Source organism: Lolium rigidum, chromosome 5 (assembly GCF_022539505.1).
Source record: "Lolium rigidum isolate FL_2022 chromosome 5, APGP_CSIRO_Lrig_0.1, whole genome shotgun sequence".
Lineage (NCBI taxonomy): Eukaryota > Viridiplantae > Streptophyta > Magnoliopsida > Poales > Poaceae > Lolium > Lolium rigidum.
In genome coordinates this window covers 160,260,957-160,286,033 of record NC_061512.1, presented here as the reverse complement: position 1 = coordinate 160,286,033, position 25,077 = coordinate 160,260,957, and the positions used below count along the sequence as shown (strand labels likewise).

Below are 25,077 nucleotides of genomic sequence, written 5' to 3'. Positions count from 1 at the left end.
TTTCGTGAATTATTTGATCTAAGAGTCCATCCTCAGAAGTTTTCAAAAATAATATCATCTACTCAGATACTTTTAAAGTTTATTGTCAAAACATATCAAATATATATGATGCTAGTCAGTGTCATGTGCTACATCAGTAATACTGTCCACATCATATGCCATGGAAGCAAAACCACCTTAGGGTTCATAGTGCTTCACTTTTGCAGCCTATTTGGTTCGCATGATTCTGAAAAGCACATTTTTTTTCAAAATGGGGATAGCCCCAGCCTGTGCAGCAATCGATGCGTACGACTTTCGAAATAACTCTAAAAAGCACATGAATAGGAAAATGTAGAAATAGTATAGGAATGCACAAGCAAATCAAAGGATTAAAAAAACACATGAATTCTGTAAAGTTGGTTGTTTGGTTCAAAGGAATATGAAAAATACCGGATTTTTAACAGACATGGTCAAATCAAAGTCAAACAACATGAGAGAGTATAATTAGGATGTTATTATGCCATTGGATACATCAGTCTCGTTCTTCATGTGTAGGAATTTAAAGAGATCCAAGTGGATTGTAAAATTTCTGTGTTTTTCCTTTGAAAGAGATCAAAGAAAATTATCCTGCATTTTTTCCATTGCTTAATTCCTTTGAACCTAATGGATGAATAGTCCTACCGTAGGAAAATTTCATATTCCTATTCCTCCATTTTTTTTCCTTTGAAACAAACAACCCCTTCAAGTTGAGGTTCTCAGATACATGTATATGCAACTCGAATGGAGAACAACAATATTACACTTTACCCTCAACAGAAAGATACAAGGAATGGTACAAGATGAGAAGCATAGGTATACATGGTAGCTAGTACTTATAAGCGTAAATAAACCTGTAGGCAGCTAGACCTGAGTAAAAGATAGATGGTTCCAGGGAGCACTCTGATTTGCATCCTATGCCATCAATGGTATAATTATGATCTCTGATTTCCGGGGAACAGTGGTCATTATCACTGATGCAAAAAAAAAAAAAAAAACAAGGAGAACTGGACCCGCGCTTGCAGAAGAATGTTCTTTCCTTTTTCCCTTTTGCTCGGTGACATCTATTAGAATTTCTTCACTTGCACCTGGGCTCCTTGCTTCGTGCTAGATTCGAGCATGGCTTCTAGAACAGCAACGTCACGAGCACCTTCGGCATAAGAACTGCGGGGTTCAGCCTTGTGATCTCCGTCCTGCATGAGCAAGCAGCCCTGATTAAATCCTAGCATGCTTTTACGCATCTAGTGGAATCTGGGCAAGTGTCCTTGGTTTTACGCAGACAATTCCAACTCATGCAAGCGCTAACCAGATGTTCTATGGAAGTGCACTTTGATGATGAGACAATCTATTTTCATTATGCTAATCAGTGATCTTGTACACGCCTAGAATGGACCAGCAATACAATCAGGTGTTTTATTCTAAAATCAGTCATGACTGGTGATGTGTTTTAGTTTTCCAAATAAAAGACCTCACCACAGCCTCTCTGACCTCTGGTTTATAAATGAAACAGCCAGCCACGGCAATGCATTTTCTTTATCAGAAGGAAATCCCGAATATCTTCATCAGTGATCCATGATGTATTGCAAGAAATATAAACTGAAATGGCTTAGTACCACATACTTTGCTAGCCTGCACGATGTCATGGACAAATGCCTTCAGTTCTTCATGCACACCGCTAAATGGATAAAATGTTTTCTGGCACTGCCCATTTTCACTTGTAAATAGCACCTGCAAATGCATAACATGGTTGATAAGTATTTTGTTAATTGTACTGCTTCTCATCGCCATATAGAGCCTTTGGACAAGAAATGTCTGTATCTTTACAAACGAGAGGCTAGATGCCTAAGCTAATATATGTATATATTTATATGTGTGGTGCAGGACGAGGCACAGGAGAGAGATCGGGCCCATGGGAGCAGCGCATTTGAGCTAGGTCCCTTAGGATTCCAAGGCGGCACTCATGTAGGTAATGGCAGTGGTAGGGTGTGTTTCTTGGTGTTTTGGATAGTCCACACCTTAGTGTTGTAAAAGGCAAACTCTACCTTCTTTAAATGCAATGATGCACATCTTTTGCAAATTCTAGGGGGGCAATCTGCTTCTGCAGCATCATGCCTGAACAAAAATTAGTTACTTCAGTGTTATTCAGAGACCGTGTCCAGAACCAAAGAGAATGGGACACCCGAATCCGAGTCAGTTTCTGACACAAGTATCCTTGTCTGAGTAACATTAATCAGAGTCAGATTCGACACCTACACCTTCATACAAGCAACACTGTTACTTATAACAATGCACTGTGGTCACTAAGACATTACCAACTTTGTGGAAGCAAATAGGAAAGAGAAGGGGGCCTCAGGGTGTGGATATTGTGTGACTTACTCGTTGCATAAACAATAGAAAGCAGGTTGGCATTTCATCTGGCACTTGCAGAGAAAGTGCTATTTACCTGGTAGCCATGCTTCCCACTATCAGTTCCACGTTCAACTTGCACTGTTCCTTTTGTTCCATCAACCCGCCATAATATCTGTATCAGGACCAATGTAGAAAAAAATAAGGCAGTGAATGATGGATAATATAATATGCATAATGAACATTGTGACACTAGTGTTTGCAATAAGACTTAGTTACCTTCGGGGATCTCGAATTTACTGCAAATACCAAGACCCCAGCACATCCATTTTCCAGTTGGCTGCATACAAACATCAAATGTCTGTAAATCCTGAAATTTTACCATTTTTCAAAATTTACTTTGTATTTTCAGAACTTACAAAAGAGAACATATGTTGTCAGGCGGTGGTAAAGCCGTATCCACATGACGGGAGATAGATGATACCGTTGCTATTTCTGAACCAACAAGCTGTTACAGAAGAGCTCATATCTTAACAGGAAAACAGAGTAAGACACTGAAAAGTGAAAACACATGAATACACCCTTGCAACCCCACTTGGATGAAAGCATTACTAGTCTGCACAAATCACAAGTATGCATGTGTCAAATCAGATATATTTTCTTTTTGGAAGACTTGTTGTGTAATTTGGAGGTAATATTTCCCATATCTATGTGAAGAGTATCAAATCCCACAGATGATAATGGAAAGTGCCAGAAGCTGCTCAGCTCTTTCTTAAAAGCAACATGGGAGATGTACCATTCTTAGTCCTGCAATGAAGTGTACGCCCATGTCCAATATAAAGCCACCCTGCAATGTAAAGTTGTCATAATAAGGACTGAGGGCAGACGTATCAAGTTCATTGAAATAAATAGGTGTGATGGCAAACAAAGTGATTTTTCTGTAGTGATTCCTAATTTGCGGAACTCAGAGAAAAAAAGCCACAGACATGTAGTAATTACAAGGGACAACTGTAAGTTTTTGGATACTTCAAAACTGAACAAGCAGAATGATCTAGCTATTGCAGACTTGCAGACATACATGAAACTGCAATCCAATGCCAACAGCAAGATCCCAGTAATTTAAGGTGACCAAATATAACTATATAAGCCACCACCACCTCTAATGATATGCACCAAAACATGCAAGCAAATAGAGTTATGAACTTATTTATTAACTAGTAGAATCAACTCTAACCAAAAAAACATGCAATTTACTTAAACATTGTATTGACTTCACTAGGATTCAAAAATATAGATCAACAAGAGGTGCGTATAGCATTGCCCTTTTATGCAACATCTGACTGTATTATATTTAGTAAACTTATATTACTCGCACGTGCCTGTGTTCGTAAGCTGAAAGGTGAACCATTCCCAACCATTGTTTAGTTCACAAAATTAAGATGTAGCTTGGTAATTGAAGTGATAGGTATGATAAGGGAAACTGCAGATAAAGCATATTTCACTGGGAAAATAAAACGTTTGCTACTTGACTGCTTACCAGAAAATTTCGCCTCCAGGAGCTGTTGAAGTATGGGTTTGAGCTGTTCATTGATCCTTCAACAATAACTTGGATGTTCATCATCTCACCAATGTCACTCATCAACTTGTTTGACTGTTGATATGATCTAGAGATTACGAAAATAAACTACCAATATGAAACGGAACTCTAGCATTGCAAAAGTTTACCTCCACAAATGCAGGTTCAAATCTGTAGTTTTCTGCAAGAGCCCAAATCGGCTTATATGGCAACTGGTTCGGAAATGAGTTGTAGACTGACAATGCAGTTTCTGCTTCAGCAGTCGCTGCGGTGTTTGGAGAAAGCTGATCAGATCTATATTCATCATATCTATGGTACTCATGAAGGATATAATGAGAGGTTACAGATACTTACATCCAGAGGCAGGTTTCTCTTCACAGCACCAGAAAATATATCATGCAAAGGGTGAGAACAATTAGGAAATCTCATATAGGCTTCAGTAGTTTGGCATCATCTACTACTAAGTAATGAGATAACCAAGAGGATTAAATCCTGTTTACTGTGGCTGCCAGTCATCTATCTCAAATCAGGCACTGATGCTTATTTCCCAGCTTACCTTGAATCACATGCTTTCCTGCCTTGAGCATCTTCAAGGAAAGCTCTACCTGCATAATTTGGACAACAAGAGAACATTTACAAGCAGGTTCTGGATTCGCAGTCCAGCACTGCATCAGCTCTTTATAAAAAAAGTGGACAGCAAAGTAAAATTCACGAAATATACATATTGGCTAAACACAGAAAGTGAGAGAAGGAACACTTGGGTGAAAAGTATAATCCACAGGAAATAGCTGTCACAACCAGGGAATTGAAAGGAAATTTCCATGACCACAGACCTGGACTTGCCCGGCAAGAACAACGGCGACACCCAGGATTGAACGGTCTCCCATTATCTCCTCCAGCCCCGCGTCGCCCCATTTGCACTCAATGTCAGGCGCAAAATCGCGTGCAAGCTCCGCGGCAGCCTCTGCAGATTCCTGAATGAACAATGGTGACACAATGGTCAGCTACCAAAAATGCTGAAAGGCGGCGTATCTACCGAAGGAACTGTTTTCGTCGGTCCATCCTGAGACCCAAAACGTACACACTTAATCATGGATTATTTTGCGGTGATGCTCACAGTTAGCTGTGCAGGAACATTGCAGGTCATTTTTACAAAACAGGTTTCTTTGACAGAAACAACTTGGATGACCCCCGTCTCGCTCCTCTCGCCCCCCGCGCGGGCGAGCAGGGGCGAACCCTAGCCGCCGCGCCTCCCAGCCCGTTTCTTCCCCCTCCCTCTCTGCGCCGCCGCCGGCGCGGGCCGCCGGGCGTTGCCTGTGCGGTGCCGGCGGCAGCGAGCGGCCTTTCCCCGCGAGCGCGGAGCCCTGGCGCGGCGCAGGGCGGCCCGTGGCGGTGCACCTCGGCCTTTGGCGGACTGATGCGGCGGCGTGAGATCTGCGTGTCGGGTGGAAGGAGGCGCAGCGGCGCCGTCGTTGGCGGCGGAGCGGCGGTGGGGAGGGGTGGTGGCGGCGTCCGTTCGGCCAAGATCTGGGCCCCTTTCGGGCCCGATCTGGGCTTGGCGGGCCGTAGGCCCCTGGTCCGACCTTGCGGTTCCCTGGTGGCGGAAGAGGCTCGTCGGCGGTGGCAGGGTGGTGGCGACGCCATGGCCGGCCTGCTGCAACTTGGCGGCGAGGACTTCACGGGCCTGGTTGGGCTCGGCCGGGCCAGGAGGGGCCTGGTTTGTCCTTGCTGCTTCGTCCGGTCGGCTGCCGTGAAGACCGCAGGTGGTGGTCGTCCGGTGGAGGTTGTTCCCTCCCGCCGGTAGTGGTGTGCTGCCCCGGGCCCTGCTGTCTCCCTCTTCTTCCTCTAGGCCTTGCGCCGGTGTCCACGGCGAGACAGCGATGAGGACTTCAAGACCGTGGGGGCGTGTGTTGGTGGGTGGTAGGTTGGGGGGAGCTCTTCGAATCGTCCAGGATGGTGGATTTGGGGTTGGGAGAAATCCATGTCGGCTCATCCGACTCTGACGCGGTGGCGCCCGAGGGTGCCGCCTTGCCTTCTTGGAGGGCGTCGGATGTACCCCCTTTCCATTTCCTTCCGTGTACCGGGGGAAACCCCAGGAGTTCTCCGGACAGCAGCGGCGTCGTCGTCGCTCTCCTTGTTGAAGGTGCTGTTTTGGTATGCGGCGGTTCGAGGTGCTAGGAGTGTGGTGGGAATTCTCCGGAGGACGCAGCGGTTGCGGGGTCGTCATCGTTCTTGTCGAGCTACCGATGTCGGCTTTTGTTTTCTTTTCTCTTTCTCTTCCGTTTCTTTTGGGCCTGGTTGTGTTGCGGCCCCAGCATGCTTGTATCGTGTGGTTGCTATATTAATATAGCGGGGCGAAAGCCTATTTCGAGGAGGAACATTGCAGGTGAATTCCGCTGTAGCTAGTGTCTAGTGATGCGCATGACATGATTTAACTGCAAGCGGAGTTAACTGAAAGTAAACAGCAGCATATCCGTGCCCTCATTTCCATTTAGCATGCGCTCTACGAGTACAAACTTGAGATTCGACCTCGGTACAGAGGATTTCCCCTAATCCAAGCAGAGAGTACTGAAGAATTCAACTTCTAAATTGTCTGATGTGATGGTAATGGAAGGCGGAAGCGGCTAGAGAAACGGTGGAAAGAGAGAGCGGCAACTAGGCGGGGCACCTGACCTGGGTGCGGCTCCAGATGGCCTTGACGACGACGAGGTGGGCGATCTCGCGCAGCCTGGGGATGTACTGCGTGCGGGCGAAGATGCCCGCGCCGACCACCGCGATCCGGGGAAGCTCGCTTTCCCCAGCCATTCCTCCCGGCGGCCGGCTCCTGGTCCTCGTTGAAGTGCAGAACTGAAGCGAAAGAGAACGTCAGGAAAGCAGACTGCCGCTGAATCAGATCTGACGACGAGGCCCTCCCAGTTGCCCGCGTCTGTGTTTTTCTGGGACGATATTTTTTTCGTGGCCAGCCCTGAAGGAGCTTTGCGAGATGCCAAGCGATGGAAAACCAGTGTACGTCTAACTTTAAGCTTACTTAGAGCAGGTCTAACAGACCCCGTAAAAGGGGCAAACCCGTATAATAACCGCCGATTTGAGGGTTTCGCGTCTACCCGGCCGTCTAGCACGCCCCGTAAAAACGGCCCCCGCATCGATTTTTGCTGTTTTCGACTACGGGCGGGTCGTCGCCCCTACTTGTGCGGGGTGGGAGCGGGGATAGTGGGTGAAACCGACGATCGCCCACTCCACGGCGCGCGAAGCATTTCGCTGAAGCCAACCGCCGCCGCCGCCGACCGATCTCCTCCCCCGCGCCCTTCCCGGCCGGATCCCGCTTCCATGGACCGTCCGCAAGAGCCGCCTGCCGCCGGCGATGCATCTCCTCCGCCAGCGGTGGTCGATGTCGCCGTCGAAGCTGCGCCGAACGCCGGGGCGGTGTCGGCCATGATCTCCGCCACCATCCCGTCGAAGAGGAAGAGGATCCCGAAGGTATTCTTCGAAGCACCTGCGCCGGCGGCCGCAGCAGCGCCGGCCGCAGCTGCGCCGGCCCAAGGCGGCCGGGTCAGGGTGAAGACCAAGGCGGCCGGGCCGAGGGCGTCGCGCCGGCCAAGGTGCGGACAAAGGCCATCAACCGCATCGGCCTCGCGCCTCCACCGCCCTCCAAGGCCGCGCCCTCTCCTCCCTCCGTTTCGTCCGATGCGCCGCTCGCGCCGCCGCCATCCACCGTTGACGTAGACAAGGTGTTCGATGTTGAGTCCACAACATCCTACTTGGACATGCTCAACGATTCCGCGGTGAATTTGGACGCCGGTATGGATGCATTCGATGCCGAGTGCAACGTCGAAGAGATTGATGGGGAGGAGGAGGATGAGGGTGACGAGGAGGAGGTGGTTGAGGTTGATCCGGCTGCCGCCGGTTCTTCGTCGATGCCGAAGCCACGCACGGCGAACTACAGCGAGGTCGAGGACACCACCTTGGTCCGAGCTTGGAGCAAGGTGGGGATGGATGCGTGCACCGGAGTGGACCAAGGCGGCAAGCGCTACCGGCGGCGCATTGAGGATCTGTACCACCAGCCGAAGCCTCGCACGAAGAGCATGGCGGACAGATCCTACCGCTCACTTGAAGGCCGATGGAACATCATCAAGCCGGCTTGTTCTCGTTGGAGTGCTGCCATGGATCAAGTGGCCGACAACCCCCCTAGTGGATGCGTGCCGGAGGACTATGTAAGTTTTCCTTGTGTTGATGATGTGCTATCCATATTATGTGTTGATGATGTGGTATCCATATTATGTGCAGCCCAAGTATGCTCAAGCACGGTACAAGGACATGGCCGGCTCTAAGAATAAGGAATTTCAATTTCAACATTGCTTTTCCATCCTTCAACATCTTCCTAAGTGGAAGTTGCGGGACAACGAGCCAAAGTGCAAGAAGGAGGCACTTCTCACCATGGATGATGAAGCGGAGGACATGAGTGGGAGAAACACCGGCAAGCCCGAGGGCAACAAGAAGGCCAAGGAGAGGGCCAAGGTAGAACTTGAAGCAGCTAGCTTCCGGGAGAAGTTGGATCAACTCATGAAGTCCAAGGAGGCATTGACGATGAAGACGTTGGAGACCAAGCTCCTCATCACCGACAAGAAGAGTGTGGTGAAGCTTGCCAAGGTGCAAGCAAGGAAGGAGCTTGACATGAAGATGATCGCAGCCAAAGAAGCGAAGGCCATGAAGGAGCTCTTGGCCGAGGAGAGGGAAATCATGATGATGCGCACCGACGGCATGGACGAGGATCAGCCGGCGTGGTGGAAGGAGACCAAGGCGGACATCATTGCGAGGAAGAAGGCTGCGCGTCAAGCTCGTGATCAAGGTGAGTCTCCGGCGAGCGGTGGCGCCGGTGGTGATGGATCCGTTGATGGTTGATCACATTTGGGAATTCCGTGGCTTGAACATTGCCTATGATCGTCTTGTGATGTTAAAACTATGAATTATGCATCACATATTTTGGATGTGCTATGTTTGATGTGAAATTGTTGTGCAAATTGCTGTCTAAAACCCTGTTTTGAGGGGCCGGAAACTCGGACGAGCTAGCAGAGCCCGTATCCCCACCCCGTAAAACAGAATATTCTGTTTTACGGGGTGGGGATACGGGCTCTGCTAGCTCGTCCGAATTTTTGGCCGGCGAAAACTGGATACAGGGCCCTTTACTCGTGTTATACGGGGTGAAATTATACGGGGTCTGTTAGACTTGCTCTTACACTGTTGCACGTCATGTTCTGGACTATGATATCCATGTTGGTTTTATTGCATTTGTGCTTCAGGTCTCTTGGACGCAATTTGATATGAGAACGAAATTCATATCGTGTCGGGGATAGAAATAATTCAGCAGGTCTATCACGTCAGTTCAGAATCTCTACCAATAGCTTTTACATATATGTTCCTCAATAAATGTAACATACAATTATATCCTGGACTAAAAATGGCATTCCCTGACACTAGTAGTGTCTACACTCATAGCTGCAAGCTACAGCAGCCTGATAAATCGACTCGACTACAATGGGAAAATGTACACTGCAGCTTCATACGAACATAATTGTCAATCAACCTGAGAACAGATGGGGAGTGCAGATTCACCCTCTCAGCCTCATGGGATGAACCGAAACAAGAAAGTAGGGCTCTTGAGGTCCATGAACTTGTAAGACCCTTCCAGCGAGTTCAGATAGAGTGCTTCCCGAGGCTCGTTGCTTACGCCGCTCTGCATGGCGTACTCCAGTGCCATCTCATAGTCAACCTGGTGGTTTCATGTTGGAGCAAACAATATCAGCTTTGCGGTAACAAATCAGAACTGGTCATGGGAAAGGTGCAAGACTATGGACATTGTTGTGGAATAGAGCACAAGGAAACTATATGATACATCTTTCCTGTTTACCTGTTCAACGTGCTGAGTTAAGCAATCTCTAAAAGTCATCTCTGTCACCTCCTCCGAATTTATCTTCTCAAGGAGTTCCTCGTCTTCCTTGTCATACCGTGGCCTCTTGGGGGGAGACTCGTCTGCGATTTCCCCCAGTGTTTCCATAATTGTCCTTGCCACGTCAGGAATGTATCTGCAAAAAAGAAATCATCAGAATAAGACCTTGTCTAATTTGGGAGTATCTAGCATCAGCATGCCAAATCACGTTAATAAATCAGTTTTCAAATATCAACCTGAATATTGCTTAATATTAATGAAAAGACAGTTTTAGTCCCCTAATTTTTCAAAGTGGACCTATATTTTTGCGATGCATCTGTTATTAACCAACTTCAACATTCAACAGGCACTACCGAAAATGTATGATTCAGCAATTTCGCTGATTCAAAACATAGCCATAGCAAAAATACAAACAGCCTGACATCTACACCAATAAAAGATATCACCAGATCCACAAAGAGGAGTTACTTGTTCAGGTTTCTTTTCCTGTCCTGCTGTTCACGAGCCTGAAGTTTCTTCACTATCTTTGACTTCAGTTGGAGACAGCACTGCTTAAGGGCTGACTGAAGGTGCAAGAAAATTGATCGGATGAGTAGATGACCATACAATAACAGTAAATAAGGAAAGTGCGTATGTACCTTTACAGCATCTGCTATCTCGGTTATATCATCTCCAATATATTCTTTTCCTGTACCTTTAAAAGGTATCTTTGTACTGACAATGCTCACAAAGACACCAATCTTGTCCTGCTGCTGATTAATTTTGTACAAGCCCCAACTAAAGAAAGATGAAAGATAAGAGTAATGGAAGAGATAAACATCTGAAGTACAACAGAAGTAGTACTACCAGAATAACTTACTTTATCCTTTTTTGAGCAGTTCTTGTGATGACGTCCGCACCTTGTTCAAAAAGAAGCGGTATGCGGTTTGCAAACCTAAAAATATTTAAACCCTGAACAGTATACATATATATGAGAATTTCGATCATCAGTACAAGGAAATTGTTAAAGCATGAATCTTGTCAGCAAGGAAAATACTGATAATGGAAAGGTTCTTCCCTCTTAAACTGCAGCTTGGGGTGTGGTATTAACACAGTTAACAAATAATAGGTTTAGTCATAGAATTAAATATTTATCCACTAATTAGTAAATGGAACGTTTCAGGTGTATCTTTAAAATGCATGTAGCTTTTTGTGTACAACATGGGCCACTCCAATGTCAACTAATGGCCACACATTTTGTGCTCTTGCTAGCTGCAAATTCATAAGTGTACTTTTTATATAAAAAAATGGACGAAAAGTCCTTTTGGATCATGGGCACCAGTGCTCTCAATGTATTAAAAAAATTCGAAAATTATATTTATATATTTCAAAAAATTATGTAACAAAATTCTAAACGTAGCTAATGATGTATTCCACTAACGTATAAAATCTCAATTACAAATGTTTTGTTTTCTGAGCTATACAAAAATGACAAAGTCTGAATTATTTTGGAGATTTGAATCACTATACTCAGATCCACATATTTGTTATTTTCGTGCAGCCCAAAATACACATTATTTCCACGTTTGTGGGATACAATACTGACTACATCATGATTTATTTTCAGATTTTTTCTGAAACTTAGAAATATGGCTTTTAATTACTTTTCTGAAAAGGGATCACTGGTGCTCATGTGCACCAAATCTCTGTCCAAAAATGGATCACTATTTGTTGCACAACAGGCATTTATATGAGTTTGACTAATAAATCTGATAATACACTTAAAAGAATCAGATAGAAAGAGCATCGGCAGAATCTAACATGGACATTCATATAAAATAAGAACTGATGGAAGAAACTACCATCAATTTTGATATTTACAATATCTGTGATCACAAACTGTAGGCAGCTAGAAAAAACAAAGCTGTTCAATGCTGGGTATATAGGGACATAGGAGGAGAGAGCAGAGTCTTGACTGGGAAAGGAAAATACAGAACAAGGAGGAGAAAAATAGTATGGGTGAGAGCCAAGCAGATCGTGGGGAGGAACAGATATGTGGCATCCTCCCTGTTAGGAGAGAGGGGGGGGGAGGCGGGTGCATAGATATAGATTGGGCTATGGTACTACATTGTTTCTTGCATGAACTGAAATAGATTGACATCTCCCTTCTATAGACAGGATTCCATATAACATAATAAACTAACCAATCCACCTGTGACAGAACCACATCATCTTATGGAAGCCACTCCATCACAAAAACTAGTTCTCGCTCTAAAAGGAACACTGTAATAGAACCTATTGAAATAAAACTACCTCGTCCTGAACTTTGTCGTTATGGCTGCTGCTAAGAGCATCTCCAGTAAGATACCGCAAACGCCCGAAACGCAAAAGGCGTCTGCGGTATAATGCATCACGTGTTCGCGGGTCGAAAAACGTCGCAGCAGAACAGATACGCGAAACAAGAACTGCAAATCGAGAAAACAAACACGAACTGCTAATTCACGCCATATTTTTGAAAGATCGTCGCTTACATATCATAATTTACACGCAGATTAACACGCATAGCAGTCAGCGGGTCTGATTTAGGGTATCCCGCATCCAGTTTTGCGATGCAGGCCGCAATGCTGTGTCTATTCGGGCCGTTTTTTGGCCCAAAACCGCAAATAAAATGCAGACTGGGTCATTTGCGGTATCTGCAAGAGATGCTCTAAGGTATGTGGTTCCTCCTTTACCCAGACCACAACAAAAGGAGCAGCAAAGAACATGTTTCCAGAATCTTCTTTAAAGATGACAGGCAGAAAATACTCCTTGGGAAATACAAAATAGTAGTTTCTTACTTGTTTAACATCTTTTCCACCAATGCTTATTCCAGCTTCAACAATAAATGGATGCCCTTCAAAAACCTGAGGGCTAAACAGAGGGTAGCCTTATGGCAGTAAGATACTTAAACTGAAAATAAGATATAATCATCATCTCGGACATTCTCTGGTTAAATGCTATACCTGCTTGCATGTGTTGCAACCAGATCGGGGTGTAGCTCTTTTATGATACCTAGACGTAAATTGTATTCACCTGCAGGACTAAGACACTACAGAATTGGTTGATTTCTATACTGTGATCAATAATTGCATATTTGTGGAAGATATACTAGTCAATAAGCAGCAAATAAGTGATAAGAAAATCAAGGTGAGAGCTGAAAAGGGATACATACATCGCCACTGGGATCATCAAACTTAGCCTGCCGAAATAACTGATGTATCCGCACTAATTGTTGTGATGTAAGGCTGTTGACTGTCGTTTTTGCACTAAAATCAGGCCCCATCTCCCCTGTCAAAACAAAAAATTGTGATAAGCAAAAAAACAAAATTGGTAAAGAAGTAACAACCGCAGGTACATAACAAAGTATGTAATACAAATACCACTATATATATTTAACCCAGCAGACGGGTTTTACACAATCAATGGTTTGACTGGAAGAAGAGTATATGGAAATTAGCAACACATGAACATAAGTCAAACTCAAACCATGTATAAAGCAAAAACATGTGCAATTGCTACAGATATTCTTACTTGAAAATCCCCAAATTATATCACTGTATGAACCACAGAAAGGAGATATTGATTAATTAATTTGATTTTCAACTCAGTAACTCACCGATTAAACGGTCAGCATGTGCTTTGCTTATATTCACAAAGTCATGTTGCAGGAACTGCAAAAGGTTCAGCTTAGTGGTATCAGTAATTAAGCGCTTTATCAGCAGCAAATCCACAGCAGATGGGTGATGCTTTGTTAGGAGTGGAACGGGAGGCATCACATCTGTCCTTCGTGCAAATTTTATCTTCAAATTTTTTCTGCAAGACCCAGAGTGTTATGAAAAAAAAATCAGAAGATTGTCAATTTAGCAATTAGCAGAACACAAATCACTAGAGAAGAAAATTCATACTCTGCTGTATCAGAGAGAAATCTAAATAGGAATTGAGCATATGGAGTGATGACAGCCATCTGTCGCATGTAATGTAGTATCCTTGACTGCAAGAAATAAATTGTAAATTCTACTTGATAGTAATAGTTTACTATTTCAATTTTTCAAAAGAAAAGGGAATCCTACTCACACGATGAGTTGTCCAATTTCCCTCAATAATAACTTGAATCTCTGCCCCATGCCAGTGATCATTGTTCTCATGTTTCTCATGTAAATGAATATGAGGGACATTTCTGAGTAGGGTTTACCACTATTAGTCATGAACTAATGATAACTGCAGAGGTTAACATATTGACTTGCATGAAGATAAACAATAATGACCAGCCATTCACTGTGTTGCACAGCATTAACCAAGAAGCTGCACTTACTTGTGAATGTCTATGTCAAGTCGACAGAACGAAATGTAATTTTGGTCTTTCATCGATGACTTAATATCAATAGGAAGACCCGTACTCATCTTTGACCATATAAGTGCCTGTTTAATACACGTTAAATTAAATTAGACAGAACAGGCAACAGAGGGTCCTAACTCCTAACTGTAAACATGTTAATAGCTACAGAGTAACAGAATACAATAATCATCTATCAGAATGTCCATAACATGTCAAATGTTCAAATCAGCTTAACATGGCTAGTTACTACAACTGACAGGCGAAATGTCACAAACATTTTGTATTCATGGGACAGCCTAACCATCAGAACACACGAGTTTACAAGCGTAAAACACAATCATACATGTGGTCACTGTTAAAGATTAACAAGAATTTAGTGAGAAAAAGGACAACCGCCCTAACAAAAATGTTGATTTTTCATCTTAGGATCATATCTCTAGAATGTCTATACAGGAATGTAAGGAAACGGGTCACGAAAGGCAGCACAAGACAATGGATGTCTCCATGCTAATTGCTACCAACCATACTGCATGGTTGCCCACTTTCACTAACCAATATAAACATGAAAATAGTCAGCTACGAACCGAAAGAAGGAAAACAAGTCCTAAACTTAGTTAAGAGAAGGGCACGACTCAAATAAATGTTTGAATAACTCTGTTTCTTTCAAAGGAATGGATGGAATACATTTTTATGAGATGGCCGTTCGTGCCAAACTAAAAAAAAGGAAGTTTCCTACTTAATTGTGTGAAGAAATTTTACCATTTTAGCACCAAGTCCAAATTTTCCGCGTGTTTGCCTCAAACCATACTTCGTGCCCGATAGCACTGCACCGAAAATTCAATAATACCAGTGATCTTGCACAGCATGTACTATACCTCCTTCAGTGCTTTAATCTTAAATAAATCAGTCGACAAAATCCTATTCAAAGCTTACCTCTGCCAAACATGTTTGGGATATCTTCATGTGACATGCCTCGGCCATTATCCTACACCCACAAAAACATTCAAGATTAGAAGTTCACAAGATAGATTTTTCTTCACAAAAACAAAGTCACTATGGACAATACCTTGCAAGTCACTCTGAAAAACGAAGCCTCACCCCGACCTTTTCCGCGAGCAGCTGGAGCGTCCTTAACTTTCTTCCCAAGAGCAGCATTTTTAGCTTGTGTTTCTTGGAAACGTGCTTCTTTGGCTAGGCGTTTCTACATATCCAAAAGTTTTACGGTACTATCAGAATACAAAGGTGGATAATCCAGAGAGATAAAAGGGTGTAATCTAGCAGGTGATTTGTGAAGTCCACAACCACTCTCAGCGGACTCAATAAGTACTCAAACCTTGTTCAGCTAATAATGGTCCAGCTAATAAAATTTGCAAAGTGATAATATACCTCACGAGCCTTAGCTGATTCAAAATCATCATAGAGTGCTGCATCAACACGCTCTCGATCAACCAGTCCGATCATTGTGTTGAATTTGCTCCTGGTGATCTCTTCTCTGGCAAAACAGAAAGAACCCATAATGTTCTTTGACATTGCCAAGGGAAAAAAAAGTACCCAATGATACAAATGGCGTTGAAAATCACTTACATCGTAATTTCTATATCGGGGAGCTCGGAGATGGACTCGGCCGAATCAAGGGCATTCTCAACTAGCTCCCGCATCGTGGTGTACAGAGATTTTCCAGGCTGTCAAGTATTGCAAGTCAGGGAAATGAGTTTGCTGATCCCTAACAGAAGTCCCCCCCCCCCAAAAAAAAAAACGCTATATCTGCTTCTCCATCAGTTTCTAATTGGTAATTTCATTCTTATGCATAATCCACTTCTCATTTGTAAACAGGTTGTGCCTGGTCCAGAGGCAAAAAAATGGGATGGCGTATATCTAAGCCTCACAAACGCCTGGATGCGAATCAGTACTACTAAAATAGTGAGTTAAGCAGCTCACATTGTCAAACCCAGCGATGTTTTTGTTTTCCGCGAAGAACTCAGCTGGCGATTCTGCAGCAAAGAAGTGGATAAATAAGCTTGCGATTCAAGTTAGTCGAAGAACGATGACGAATGTTTCGAGGTCCCGGGAGCTTACTCTGCTTGAGGAGGCTGCTCTCCTTGGCCTTGGGCGACCCCTTGGAGGCGGCCTTCCCTTTTCCCGTCGCCTTCCCCTTGGCGGCCGCCGCAGAGGGCTTCTTCTTACTGCCGCCGGCGCTAGCCCCGCCGTCGCCGGCGTCGTCCATGGCGAGGTGGGTCCTGAGAGATCGGGATGGTAAGCTAGGGTTTGGAGTTTGGGGAGGCGGGGAGAATTGGGAAGTGAGGGGAGGGTCCAACGGCGGGGTGTGCACTGCCCATGAAGGAATGGACGGTCCAGATTAACTACAGTGCAAAGTTTAGAAGACTCATAATTCGCGGGCGCCAACTAGCTTCTCCCTTGCCAAAATCTTTGGTTCCATCGCTCTTGTCACCGATTAAGCAAATTCAGATTTATAAGAGCATCCCCACTCGTTGGCGCTCCCCACGTCTAAATTCGGTGAAATTTTCGTCGGATTGGATGAAGATTTGGCGTGGGGAGCGCCGAAGTTCCAGCCGTCCCCCCGGCAGGAAACCCCCAACCTCGACCATTTGACATATTTCAAACAAATTCAACATAAAATTTAACAAGTTCGGCAAACAAGAGTACGAAAATTGCTGAAACAAATTCGGCGATAATCGAGTACAATGTTTAACAAGTGCTGAAACAAATGAAGCACACAATTTCACAATTTTTCAAACAAATTAAGACGAGACTAGTTGGTGTCGGCGTTGGCGTTGCCTCGGAGCCTCCATATGTGCTCCACCGGATCATCTTGCGGCAGTCGATGCATTGTAGAGTCTCGAATCTCCTGGCGCATAGCAAAGAAGGCGGCCCATGATGGAGGCACTCGGTGATTAGGGCCGTGCAAGAGGACCCTCTCTCTCATATGGTGCTTCTTGCTCGACCCGGAGGAACCGGATGCTTTCGCTCATCTTCAATAATCATATTGTGTAGGCACACACAGCGAGTTCATCACCTCCCACATATGATCTTTGGACCAAGTCATAGCGGGGAACCGAACGACGACAAATCTCTGCTGGAGGACACCAAATGCTCGCTCGACGTCTTTTCGGCAAGCTTCTTGTTTCTTGACAAACTCGCAAAGTTTGGGGGTGCCGGGGTTGGAGATAGTCTTCACAAATGTTGCCCACTTTGGATAGATACCGTCCGCAAGGTAGTATCCTTTGTTGTAGTGCCGACCATTGATCACATAGTCCACCGGAGGAGCATGACCCTCAACAAGCTTGGAAAAGACCGGGGAGCGGTTTAGGACGTTGATGTCATTGTTGGATCCGGGCATACCAAAGAAAGAGTGCCAAATCCAAAGATCATGGGTAGCCACTGCTTCAAGTATCACGAGTGCAGCCTTTTTTGTGATCCTTGTACGTTCCCCGCCACGCAAACGGACGAGTTCTTCCATTGCCAATGCATGCGATCAATGCTTCCAAGCATCCCCGGAAAACCCCTAGCTTCATTTGTTGCAAGGATCCTCCGAGTGTCTTCGACAGTGGGTGATCTCAAGAATAGTCCCCGAACACCTGCTATGACGGCCCCGCGAACCGGTAGAAACAATCAAGGGCGGTGGACTCCGCCATCCGAAGATAGTCATCTGCGAGTATCACCGGGAGCTCCATACGCCGGCATCCTCATAGCCACTCGTGCACTTCGCGGTGGACGAAAATCCAACCAAACCGAGTGCAATCCGCCTTGCATCCGAAGTAGGGATCAAAGTGGCGGATGGCATACACAATTTGCGGAAATAGCTTTTCGCTCATCCCGAAACGACGTCGGAAAACACTCTCACCGTGCAATGGATTGTCGGCGAAGTAGTCGGCGTACAACATGCGAGTAGCCCTCCATTCGCTGTCTCGGCTTGCACTTCCGGCGACCTCGTGCCGACCCACCACGTCGACCGGTTGACGAGTCCGGCGTACATGCTTGCCAAGCAACCAAGGATCATCATGTGCTCGTCGTCTTGGGCGGCTGCTGCCATCTCTTCTTGCATAAGCTCGACGAACATCTGCTCCTCCTCTTCGTCCGAGTCCATGGTCGGCGAGGCAAATGGACGAACACCGACGGGCGTGGTCGAGGCAACCCGAGCCGCGAGCGACGAGGAGCAAGCGAGGCGGAAAACGGGCCGGCGGAAGAGCAGCCGGATAGGCCGTCGTCCAAAGACGGCGGAATATAGGCGAGTGGGGAAGGAGGGCGGCGGAATCTGGGCAACAAGCCGGCGGGGTGGTGCCGGCGGCGAGAGAGATACGAGGGTGGGGGAGATTTTGAGCGACGTGGCGGTGGGGTTCGTGCGTCGAGTCACCGACGGATCGGGCCCTTCCCGCTTTTCACTCGTCCGGAGTCCCCGAGCGCTCCCGGGGGCGGGGGTGGCGTGGGCTCGCCGGATGGATGAAGGGCCAAATCCGGACGAAAACGAGGAACCGGGGGCGCGACTGGGCCGAATTACACCGTCCGGATGGAAAAAACGCTCGCCGGGGGCCTCGACGGGGGCACGAGTGGAGATGCTTGATACGTCTCCGACGTATCGATAATTTCTTATGTTCTATGCCATATTATTGATGATACCTACATGTTTTATGCACACTTTATGTCATATTCGTGCATTTTCTGGAACTAACCTATTAACAAGATGCCGAAGTGCCGGTTCTCGTTTTCTGTCGTTTTTGGTTTCAGTAAATCCTAGTAACGAAATATTCTCGGAATTGGACGAAACGAAGACCCAGGGGCCTATTTTGCAACGAACCTTCCGGAAGACCGAAGAGCATACGAAGTGGGGCCACGAGGTGGCGACACCACATGGCGGCGCGGCCAGGGGGGCCCGCGCCGCCTATGGTGTGGGCCCCTCGTTAGCCCCCGACTCTGCCCTTCCGCCTACTTAAAGCCTCCGTCGCGAAACCCACGATGCGAAAAACCACGATACGGAAAACCTTACCGAGACGCCGCCGCCGCCGATCCCATCTCGGGGATTACGGAGATCTCCTCCGGCGCCCTGCCGGAGAGGGGATTCATCTCCCGGAGGACTCTACACCGCCATGGTCGCCTCCGGAGTGATGAGTGAGTAGTTCACCCCTGGACTATGGGTCAATAGCAGTAGCTAGATGGTTGTCTTCTTGATGCGTGTAGTTGACACGTCCGTTGGGAACCCCAAGAGGAAGGTGTGATGCGCACAGCGGCAAGTTTCCCTCAGTAAGAAACCAAGGTTTAATCGAACCAGTAGGAGTCAAGAAGCACGTTGAAGGTTGATGGCGGCGGGATGTAGTGCGGCGCAACACCGGAGATTCCGGCGCCAACGTGGAACCCGCACAACACAACCAAAGTACTTTGCCCCAACGAAACAGTGAGGTTGTCAATCTCACCGGCTTGCTGTAACAAAGGATTAACCGTATTGTGTGGAAGATGATTGTTTGCAGAGAAAACAGTAAAGAACAAGTATTGCAACAGATTTGTATTTCAGTATTAAAAGAATGGACCGGGGTCCACAGTTCACTAGAGGTGTCTCTCCCATAAGATAAAAGCATGTTGGGTGAACAAATTACAGTCGGGCAATTGACAAATAGAGAGGGCATAACAATGCACATACATGACATGATAAGTATAGTGAGATTTAATTGGGCATTACGACAAAGTACATAGACCGCCATCCAACCGCATCTATGCCTAAAAAGTCCACCTTCGAAGTTATCATCCGAACCCCCTCCGTATTAAGTTGCTAACAACAGACAATTGCATTAAGTATGGTGCGTAATGTAATCAACAACTACATCCTCGGACATAGCGCCAATGTTTTATCCCTAGTGGCAACGAGCACAACACAACCTTAGAACTTTCTCACATCGTCCTGTGTATCAATGCGGGCATGAACCCACTATCGAGCATAAATACTCCCTCTTGGAGTTAAAAGCAAAAACTTGGCCGGAGCCTCTACTAGTAACGGAGAGCATGCAAGATCATAAACAACACATATGTAATAACTTGATAATTAACATGACATGGTATTCTCTATCCATCGGATCCCGACAAACACAACATAGAGTATTACGGATAGATGATCTTGATCATGTTAGGCAGCTCACAAGATCCAACAATGAAGCACAATGAGGAGAAGACAACCATCTAGCTACTGCTATGGACCCATAGTCCAGGGGTGAACTACTCACTCATCACTCCGGAGGCGACCATGGCGGTGTAAAGTCCTCCGGGAGATGAATCCCCTCTCCGGCAGTGGTGCCGGAGGAGATCTCCGTAATCCCCCGAGATGGGATCGGCGGCGGCGGCGTCTCGACAAGGTTTTCCGTATCGTGGTTTTTTGCATCGTGGGTTTCGCGACGGAGGCTTTAAGTAGGCGGAAGGATAGAGTCGGGGCCCGACGAGGGGCCCACACCATAGGCGGCGCGGCCCTCCTTGGCCGCGCCGCCATGTGGTGTCGCCACCTCGTGGCCCCACTTCGTATGTTCTTCGGTCTTCCGGAAGCTCCGTGGAAAAATAGGCCCCCGGGTCTTCGTTTCGTCCAATTCCGAGAATATTTCGTTACTAGGATTTCGAAACCAAAAACAGCAGAAAACGGAACCGGCACTTCGGCATCTTGTTAATAGGTTAGTTCCGGAAAATGCACGAATATGACATAAAGTGTGCATAAAACATGTAGGTATCATCAATAATATGGCATAGAACATAAGAAATTATCGATACGTCGGAGACGTATCAAGCATCCCCAAGCTTAGTTCCGCTCGTCCCGAGCAGGTAAAACGATAACAAAGATAATTTCTGAAGTGATATGCCATCATAACCTTGATCATACTATTTGTAAACATATGTAGTGGATGCAGCGATCAAAACAATGGTAATGACATGAGTAAACAAGTGAATCATAAAGCAAAGACTTTTCATGAATAGTACTTCAAGACAAGTATTAATAAGTCTTGCATAAGAGTTAACTCATAAAGCAATAAATCAAAGTAAAGGTATTGAAACAACACAAAGGAAGATTAAGTTTCAGCGGTTGCTTTCAACTTGTAACATGTATATCTCATGGATAATTGTCAACATAGAGTAATATAACAAGTACAATATGCAAGTATGTAGGAATCAATGCACAGTTCACACAAGTGTTTGCTTCTTGAGGTGGAGAGAAATAGGTGAACCGACTCAACATAAAAGTAAAGAGAATGGTCCTTCAAAGAGGAAAGCATCGATTGCTATATTTGTGCTAGAGCTTTTATTTTGAAAACATGAAACAATTTTGTCAACGGTAGTAATAAAGCATATGAGTTATGTACATTATATCTTACAAGTTGCAAGTCTCATGCATAGTATACTAATAGTGTCCGCACCTTGTCCTAATTAACTTGGACTACCGGATCTTTGCAATGCACATGTTTTGACCAAGTGTCACAATGGGGTACCTCCATGCCGCCCGTACAAAGGTCTAAGGAGAAAGCTCGCATTTTGGATTTCTCGCTTTTGATTATTCTCAACTTAGACATCCATACCGGGACAACATGGACAACGAGATAATGGACTCCTCTTTAATGCATAAGCATGTGGCAACAATTATTATTCTCATATGAGATTGAGGATATGTGTCCAAACCGAAACTTCCACCATGAATCATGGCTTTAGTTAGCGGCCCAAAGTTCTTCTCTAACAATATGCATGCTCCAACCATGAAGGTGGTAGATCTCTCTTGCTTCAGACAAGACGGACATGCATAGCAACTCACATGATATCCAACAAAGAATAGTTGATGGCGTCCCCGTAAACATGGTTATCGCACAACAAGCAACTTAATAAGAGATAAAGTGCATAAGTACATATTCAATACCACAATAGTTTTTAAGCTATTTGTCCCATGAGCTATATATTGCAAAGGTGAATGATGGAATTTTAAAGGTAGCACTCAAGCAATTTACTTTGGAATGGCGGATAAATACCATGTAGTAGGTAGGTATGGTGGACACAAATGGCATAGTGGTTGGCTCAAGTATTTTGGATGCATGAGAAGTATTCCCTCTCGATACAAGGTTTAGGCTAGCAAGGTTATTTGAAACAAACACAAGGATGAACGGTACAGCAAAACTCACATAAAATACATATGGTAAACATTATAAGACTCCATACCGTCTTCCTTGTTGTTCAAAACTCAATACTAGATGTTATCTAGACTCTAGAGAAACCAAATATGCAAACCAAATTAGCAAGCTCTAAGTATTTCTTCATTAATGGGTGCAAAGTATATGATGCAAGAGCTTAAACATGAGCACAACAATTGCCAAGTATCAAATTATCCAAGACATTTTAGAATTACTACATGTAGTATTTTCCAATTCCAACCATATAACAATTTAACGAAGAAGAAACTTCGCCATGAATACTATGAGTAGAGCCTAAGGACATATTTGTCCATATGCTACAACGGAGCGTGTCTCTCTCCCATAAAGTGAATGCTAGGATCCATTTTATTCAAACAAAACAAAAACAAAAACAAACCGACGCTCCAAGTAAAGTACATAAGATGTGACGGAATAAAAATATAGTTTCAGGGGAGGAACCCGATAATGTTGTCGATGAAGAAGGGGATGCCTTGGGCATCCCCAAGCTTAGACGCTTGAGTCTTCTTAGAATATGCAGGGTGAACCACCGGGGCATCCCCAAGCTTAGAGCTTTCACTCTCCTTGATCATATTGCATCATACTCCTCTCTTGATCCTTGAAAACTTCCTCCACACCAAACTCGAAACAACTCATTAGAGGGTTAGTGCATAATAAAAATTAACATGTTCGGAGGTGACACAATCATTCTTAACACTTCGGACATTGCATAAAGCTACTGGACATTAGTGGATCAAAGAAATTCATCCAACATAGCAAAAGAGGCAATGCGAAATAAAAGACAGAATCTGTCAAAACAGAACAGTCCGTAAAGATGGATTTTATTAGGCCACCAGACTTGCTCAAACGAAAATGCTCAAATTGAATGAAAGTTGCGTACATATCCGAGGATCATGCTCGTAAATTGGCTTAATTTTCTGAGCTACCTACAGGGAGATAGACCCAGATTCGTGACAAAGAAAGAAATCTGAACTGCGCAGTAATCCAAATCTAGTACTTACTTTTCTATCAAAGACTTTACTTGGCACAACAAAACATAAAACTAAGATAAGGAGAGGTTGCTACAGTAGTAAACAACTTCCAAGACACAAATATAAAACAAAAATACTCGTAGTAAAAACATGGGTTGTCTCCCATAAGCGCTTTTTTAACGCCTTTCAGCCTAGGCGCGTAAAGTGTATATCAAGTATTATCAAGAGATGGTGTGTCAACCTTACCTTGGGCTTTACCCTTACCTTTCTTATTGTTTTTCTTTCCCTTTGGTTTAGGAAATATATGATTTCCCCCGGTATAGAGGTGAATTTCAGAGTGCCTTCTCCCACATCAATGATCGCTCCCAATAGTTTCAACAGTGGATCTCCCGAGTATGATTTTTCCCTGTTTCAATAACAAGATAATCAATGGATATTGTTCTTCCAAGAATGGTTGTATGCACACTGCGGCTATTCCCTTAGGAATTATAATAGAGTTATCAATGAGAGTTATTTCTTCTCCTCCTTCATCGACTCCCCAAAGTTTCAAAGATTTATAAATGCTTTCGTGCATAAGGCAAAATTCATACATAATATCACAAGTAGGCATGAAGAGTTCGATCACCGATAACAATTTTAACAAGTAGGATCCCACAATGAAAGTTTAGAGTTCACTAAAACTTGTTCAAGACGATTACGAACGTGGCAATAGTTATCATCCAAGCGAGATGTACTTATCTCGAGATTGTTTAATCTACTATATATGCTAGTGAGGGCTGAATCAAAGTTATTAGTCGAATCATGTGATGCAACCAACTTCTTTATGGCATTAAAAGCTTGATCCCCATTGCAATGGAGGAAATCTCCTCCCACTAAAGTATCCAAAGCATATCTATAGCGAACCATAAGACCAAAATAAAAATTACTAAGGAGCAAACTTAGAGTCATTTGAGGTTCAGCTTTTACGATAAGAAGTAAAAATTCTAGACCAAGCATCCTTAAAACTCTCCTCATCCCCTTGTTTAAAAGTGAAGACTAATTCTTCGTGCGAAGAAGTAACAGGTTCAGAGCTAGACATGGTAACAAAAGTAACTAAATATTTTTTGTATTTTTAATATGGAGTGCAAGACAATAAATAAAGCAAAATAAAGTAAATGCAAGTAAACTAATTTTTTTGTGTTTTTGATATAGCAAACAAGACAGCAAATAAAGTAAAGCTAGCAACTAATTTTTTTGTGTTTTGATATAATGCAGCAAACAAAGTAGTAAATAAAATAAAGCAAGACAAAAACAAAGTAAAGAGATTGGGAAGTGGAGACTCCCCTTGCAGCGTGTCTTGATCTCCCCGCAACGGCGCCGTAAATTTGCTTGATGCGTGTAGTTGACACGTCCGTTGGGAACCCCAAGAGGAAGGTGTGATGCGCACAGCAGCAAGTTTCCCTCGCAAGAAACCAAGGTTTAATCGAACCAAGAGGAGTCAAGAAGCACGTTGAAGGTTGATGGCGGCGGGATGTAGTGCGGCGCAACACCGGAGATTCCGCGCCAACGTGGAACCCGCACAACACAACCAAAGTACTTTGCCCCAACGAAACAAGTGAGGTTGTCAATCTCACCGGCTTGCTCGTAACAAAGGATTAACCGTATTGTGTGGAAGATGATTGTTTGCGAGAGAAAACAGTAAAGAACAAGTATTG

General features: G+C 44.8%; 2 protein-coding genes across 2 annotated transcripts; both read right to left on the bottom strand.

Annotated features, from left to right (window-relative positions):
- Positions 1-781: 781 nt before the first annotated feature.
- On the bottom strand, positions 782-6,777 carry LOC124652996 (dTDP-3,4-didehydro-2,6-dideoxy-alpha-D-glucose 3-reductase-like). Its single transcript, XM_047192045.1, has 12 exons — positions 6,611-6,777; positions 4,771-4,911; positions 4,494-4,542; positions 4,292-4,309; positions 4,087-4,202; positions 3,899-4,012; positions 3,158-3,208; positions 2,781-2,869; positions 2,641-2,701; positions 2,459-2,536; positions 1,636-1,743; positions 782-1,208 (listed from the first exon to the last, which is right to left on the bottom strand). The coding sequence occupies exons 1-12, from the start codon at positions 6,740-6,742 to the stop codon at positions 1,083-1,085; spliced, it is 1,083 nt and encodes a 360-aa protein (XP_047048001.1). The 5' UTR covers positions 6,743-6,777; the 3' UTR covers positions 782-1,082.
- Positions 6,778-9,323: 2,546 nt separating this feature from the next.
- On the bottom strand, positions 9,324-16,493 carry LOC124654866 (DNA topoisomerase 6 subunit B-like). Its single transcript, XM_047193846.1, has 19 exons — positions 16,312-16,493; positions 16,174-16,226; positions 15,820-15,917; positions 15,622-15,727; positions 15,302-15,436; positions 15,169-15,220; positions 14,995-15,059; positions 14,212-14,318; positions 13,974-14,076; positions 13,805-13,890; positions 13,516-13,712; positions 13,072-13,187; positions 12,863-12,948; positions 12,698-12,770; positions 10,741-10,832; positions 10,520-10,658; positions 10,350-10,444; positions 9,843-10,017; positions 9,324-9,704 (listed from the first exon to the last, which is right to left on the bottom strand). The coding sequence occupies exons 1-19, from the start codon at positions 16,457-16,459 to the stop codon at positions 9,558-9,560; spliced, it is 2,073 nt and encodes a 690-aa protein (XP_047049802.1). The 5' UTR covers positions 16,460-16,493; the 3' UTR covers positions 9,324-9,557.
- Between the last annotated feature and the right edge of the window lie 8,584 nt (positions 16,494-25,077).